The 5679-nt window shown below is 40.9% G+C and overlaps 1 protein-coding gene across 1 annotated transcript; it reads right to left on the bottom strand.

Annotated features, from left to right (window-relative positions):
• Window positions 1–6: 6 nt before the first annotated feature.
• On the bottom strand, window positions 7–4543 carry LOC116378946 (gamma-secretase subunit Aph-1b-like; the record flags this gene model as incomplete). Its single annotated transcript, XM_031840853.1, has 5 exons — window positions 4236–4543; window positions 3318–3488; window positions 844–917; window positions 383–505; window positions 7–239 (listed from the first exon to the last, which is right to left on the bottom strand). Coding segments are annotated over exons 1-5 (714 nt in total), but the record flags the coding sequence as incomplete, so codon positions are not given.
• Between the last annotated feature and the right edge of the window lie 1136 nt (window positions 4544–5679).

Raw genomic sequence — 5679 nt, 5'->3', positions numbered from 1 at the left:
CACTAGAGAGAATGCAGCTTTAACACATGAAGCTTTGGCTTCACTCTGCAGAACCGGTGGTTGCCGTCTGCCAGCAACCAGCAACCTCGTCACTTGACCTGCAACACTCACCAGACAGGAGACGAGGAGGTGGCTGAGGACGACAGTAGCCACCGCCCACCAGCGCCGATTCTCACAGCCGTCAAAGAAGACGATGCCCCAGAACATGTGGAGCAGGATGATGGCCATCGTCATGAAGGCTGAACACAGAGGGGAAAGTGAGACATGCTGCAGGATTGATTGACTTTCCTCTTGCTAACCCAGAGGAGATGGGTGGGAACAACTAGATAACATGAATGAGTACATGGTGACATCAAGTCTCAGCTGCTAACTGCGTCGGTACCTGAGGAGAGGAAGTAGTGCTGAGAGTCTCCGTGGATCCCGATGGTCCCCGGACCGGCAGAGTCCGCCAGGATGTTGACCACCGAGAACGCTCCGCTCATGAAGCCGAAGCCAAGGCCCGACACTGAGACGACAACAAGGACAACAGAGAAGCTCTCCGTTATTTCATTGGTCCCGGACACGGTCGAGGCGTCTTTGAGACATTTTCAACAGCGAAATGACGATTTGTTTTTGACACGAGCAGTGATGCGTTTAGTCAAAGTACAGTTTTAACAAGTACATTATATCTTAAGAAATGTTTAATTGTGCAGTTACTCTTTAAAAACTAAGTTTTATTTTCCGTGGCATGATGACTTTGTTAGATCAGATTCTATTTAACCGTGCAGTTGAAGCTGGAATGCAAACATGAGACGTAATGTAGTTAAAACAGACGCAGTGAAGTGAAGAGCAGACTAACTGTACCGTAGGCCAGCTGCCGTATGGAGATCGGCATGGTTTCCTCCTGACTGAGGGTGAGGAGGCCTTCATTGGCTTTCCTAAAAGAAAACACACACAGACACACACACACACTCAGGTTGTTCTACAGAAATCTATGCAGTTTCCTGTTTTTTCTGAGTATTTGATAAACAAAAATGTCTATTATGTTTGAGTAAATGAAACCCAAATTAACAAAATAATTTTATTTCAACATTGAAAGGGGAGAGAGGCTTCAACTAACAATTAGATTTTCCTTATTGATTAATCTACCAGTTATGTCTTTAATGATATTATTATAAGATATTAACTTTAGTATTATATAAAAACAGGAAATCTTCACATTTGAGTGGCTCAACAATAGAACTTTAGCAGTTGTACGAGTTGCCTTCGCACACATCCGGAGGTTTTAATTGCTGTTTTTATTCTCACTTCTGATCATGTTGGGCCCGGCTGACTTTACTCCGTCGCTGGCTCAAACCTCTACGCAGTAATAAACCCTGAGCAGCGCTTCAGCGTCTGCTGTAAACGACATGAATTAGAAATATGTGCGTCGGCGAGAGGAAGACGATAAGAATGAAAACAGAGAATGAGGAACAGAGGGAAACCTTGAACACAAACCCGCTGAGAACAACTTCATGTTTGAATAACAAAGTGAACATTTCAAACTCAAGAGTCTCTTTGTGTGCTTCAGCTGTTTGAGCTCCGATACGAAACTCCTCTTGAGCTCCACGGTTCAATTCAAAAACGCTAAAAAAATGAATCACATATTGAACCCTTTCTACCGACATTGATCATTTTAGAAAGAACGCCGTTCTTCACACAGTTGATATCTCTCCTGTATGAAACTTTTGCATTGACTTAAAGTCCAAATACGGTTACTGTAGTTATAAAATACTGACTCTTTAAGAGATAAACGGATTAGTTGTTATTTACACTATTTAAGTTTGTTTGGATCAAACAATCATTTGGTTTTAGCCTCTAAAATATGAACGTTTGCTGAGTTTCTGTCTTTGATGAGAATAAACTGAATTTCTTTCAGCTTTGGGCGGACAAAACGTTCTACATTTCTTTACACTTTCTATACCAAAGACATGTATTGATTAATCAAGAAGATAATCATCAGATTGAGAGATAACAATAATTGTCATTTGCCGGGCGAGCCCTGAAATAACAAAAGTAATAAATGTAGATTGATATGAAACAGACTGCGTGTGTCATTTTATGTGCACTGTGATGGATTACACAACTAAAACACCAAATGGTCACCAGGAACTATCCGAGTACATGGAATGTGTAGTGAAAGGTCTGAAAACATGCAGTACGGTCCTTTACAGACGCACCAATACAGCGACACACGGCCCTTAATACTGCTGTCAGATCAGCTGAAGTTAGTTTGGATAATAAAAGGAGACGCTGCCCAATCATTTCACTGCAGGATAAGAGCGACAGGATTAAACTCTAGCGGCCTCTAGTGGCTGCTGTTTCACATCACGAGCCACTACACTACTGTCCCGACAGCAGCAGAGAGACGTTAGAAAACTAAACTAAAAGATGTTTTCATCTTTAGAGACGGGTTGCTTTCTCCTCGAGGAGTCCGTGAAGTCGCAGTTTGATCGACTACATTGTGCGTGAATTGCATCTGGATGCGTCTTTAACCTGTAAAATGAGTAGTGTATGTTTTTGTGCTGTTCCTTATATCATCTATTATGTGTCTTTTGTAATTGCTTCTATTGTTTCTGTTTTTTAGCACATAAAGTGTCTTTGAGTACCTTTTAAAGAGCTAAACAAATAAAATGTATTGTTATTATAAGTTTGTTGATTTGTTGTATACTGTCTGCAAAAGCAGTAACATGTATTCTATAGAATATACTGTGTATGATTACTTTGTAGTATGGACTTGTTAGTCTAGTAGCTTCTGCCATCAGCTCGCTTCCTTCAGTGAAGTCAAACTTTTTAGTTATTAAAAAAAGAAAGCAGTGGATTTCTGTTTTTGGGCCACATTTCTCCAAGTTCATTTGTGCCAAAATATACAACTAATAAAGGAAGTGATGGATATCTGAGAACTATGACGGGCTGTCTCACTGTCTCTCGCACACTTTGAGCCCTTTATATAAAAAAGTACATATTTCTGCAGACCCTTTCCTGGGTATTACCCACAATTCATAGCTTTATGACTTTGAATACAGAGCCTGGAGGTGTGGAAACTAAATATGCCTCTTTGTTAATCTCACTTTTCTTACGTCTCAGCCTTGAGCTGGTAACCCCGTGTTTAATGTCACATTGCTATGAATTGTGGGTAATTCCCTTAGGCAGAGTCTGCAGAAATGCAGACTTCCAGAAAGTGTTTAAAAAGGGCTCAAAATGTCTGTGAGAGAGAACCTCAAACACTGGATGATTTGACAGGAGGACAGAACGAAACCCTCACGGACTTTAGAATAAGTGAGTCTGTGAGAACTTACTTGAGCAGCTTGTAGTAAGCGAAGCGGAAAGTTTCCTGCAGCAGGACGGACAGAACCACGCCGAAGATGAGGAGGCCTTTCTGCTGAGCGGCGCTGTCCTTGTTGCTGATCTGAACGGAGATGAACCAAACCAGAGAGGCCAGCAGCAGAGACACGAGCCAGAAGAACGCTCTGAGGGCGGAAATAAACACATTCACGATGAGTTATATGAAGAAGAAGAATTAAAGGTGTTGCATGAATTAAATGATGGCACCTGAAAAGATTCCTGAATGTATTCTGTATTTTGATTTCAGTCCATTAACTATGTTATTTAATTTTCAGTCACAAATTGCTGTGAATGCATCTACATATATGCAGCCTTAGAGTCTAATTAATATATATATATATTTTGCTACCTGTTACCTTATACCATATCACATTTATCCCATACAACATCCTCCCTGACAGGTAATATTAATCTACCACATAATATTTACATGTCACACTAATCATATTCTGTACATCATTTCTATTACATGTCATTAAATAATCACATCATATCATATAGTGTTCAGCTCACTAGCTTGCTCACTAGCTAGCTAACTGTTAGTTGGCTAGCTAGTCTTAGGTTGAGAAGCTAGGATCCGATCACGTTTAGACTCTAAAACTTAGATATTTAAGTTACCGTATCTGGTGTTTTTTATTTTTATATATGTGTGTGAGAGATTACAAACGGATTAGTGTTGACTTAATGTGCGACTAGTGAGGAGCAACCTGACAAAAGATGTCCGAAATGGAAGCTAATAGTAGCAGCTAGCTAATGTAGCGTTCTCGTTAGCTAGCAAGTTATAGTTAGCTCTGAGTGTGTTTCTATCTAATATCACGATGACTATGATGACGATACGTTTACTTCTGATGAGTTAAGATTAAAATGCTCACCCGGCTATGAGGAAAATTACTCTCAGCGGCTCCCGTGCGATGGTAAACCAGAACAAAGCGATGGCCGGCCCGAAGGCGATGAAGGTGCAGCCGAAAAACACCGCCGCCGTCATTTTGGTCTCTTCGTTCGGGAAGGGGGGAAATCAGCGGCTGGCAGCGCGAGACCGGAAAGAAGCGCCGTGTCTCGCGGGTACAGATATTTGTATTTAAAATGTTAGCAACCGTTAGCCTGGTGCTGCTGTTGTTGTTGATGGTTTATTTCTGGTTCATTCTACTTCCTCCAGCGTATCACATGGTCTTCTCGTGACGTCACATGACCGAATAGAAAAAACAAACAAAAAACTTCTTCTTCTTTAATTTAATGGCGGACTACGAACCAACGTTAAAGGTGTATACCGCCACCTACTGTACCGGGCCATGTAACAGCATGGCTTTATGACAGTTTATTAATCAAAGACAATAATAGTGTCATTATTATAAATAATAATAATTATATATTATTATTATAAAATTATTATAAATAATAATAATAACTACGATAAAACAAAAATAATAGTAATACTTATTATTATTATTTAAAAAATCACGACTCTATAAAGAAGTTATATTCTGGATATTAAACCTGTTTCATTTTCAACCGTTTTCATACAGTTGCATTGCTTACATTTATCCAATAATATTAATAATAAGGAAAAAAAATGCTTCTCCTTCTTTTTCCTATTTTTTAAAGCTGTTAGCAACCAGCTAATTAGCTGCCACATTCTAGATGTGAATTAGAGAAGGACCGATCTATCAATCCTGTTTGTCTGATAAAAGGTGGATAAACTATAAACTTCAGTCGCCCATATATAAGAGACTCGGATTGGAAAGCTCTGCAGAGGGAGGCGAAAACTGCCAAACGCATCAACGATTCTCCCCTTCTTGCTATGGAGGCCGTCCAGTGAAAGCACCGTCTGTGAAGGTCCGCAGTATTATCGAGGACACTTTGCACGCCGGCCACAGACTGCTTGCCCTCCTACCCTCTGGGAGGCGCTACAGTTCTCTACAGGAACAACTGCTTCCACTCAACCAGGCGGCAACTTTGGGTCTGAAAAATGAAGTTTTTATGCAGGTTAAAGGCTCAAGTGCCTTTAACCTGCATTCTCTCCAATGGCCATCAGGGGGCGACTCCTCTGGTTGCAAAAAGAAGTCTGGTTGTAACCATAGACTGTCTATAGGAAGTGGATGTAGTCATCGTGACGTCACCCATTGGTTTGGGGACTGATGTTATGAAGCCTCGAGTTCGGCAGTTTGCCGTCACCATCTTGAATTAAGGCTGTCGCCATGTTGTTGTTTTTTGCAACCAGTGAACAGGAAGTGACCATATTTGGACTGAGGAGGAGTGACGTAGAGACTCTGTATACGTCTCTGGTAGAGACCTGTCAATCACTCTGTAGCCCCGCCC

Source organism: Anarrhichthys ocellatus, unplaced genomic scaffold (genome assembly GCF_004355925.1).
Source record: "Anarrhichthys ocellatus isolate YVR2014 unplaced genomic scaffold, GSC_Weel_1.0 scaffold3455, whole genome shotgun sequence".
NCBI classification, from domain to species: Eukaryota; Metazoa; Chordata; class Actinopteri; order Perciformes; family Anarhichadidae; genus Anarrhichthys; species Anarrhichthys ocellatus.
Note: the sequence above shows the minus strand (reverse complement) of the source record. Positions and strands in the feature narration are given on the sequence as shown.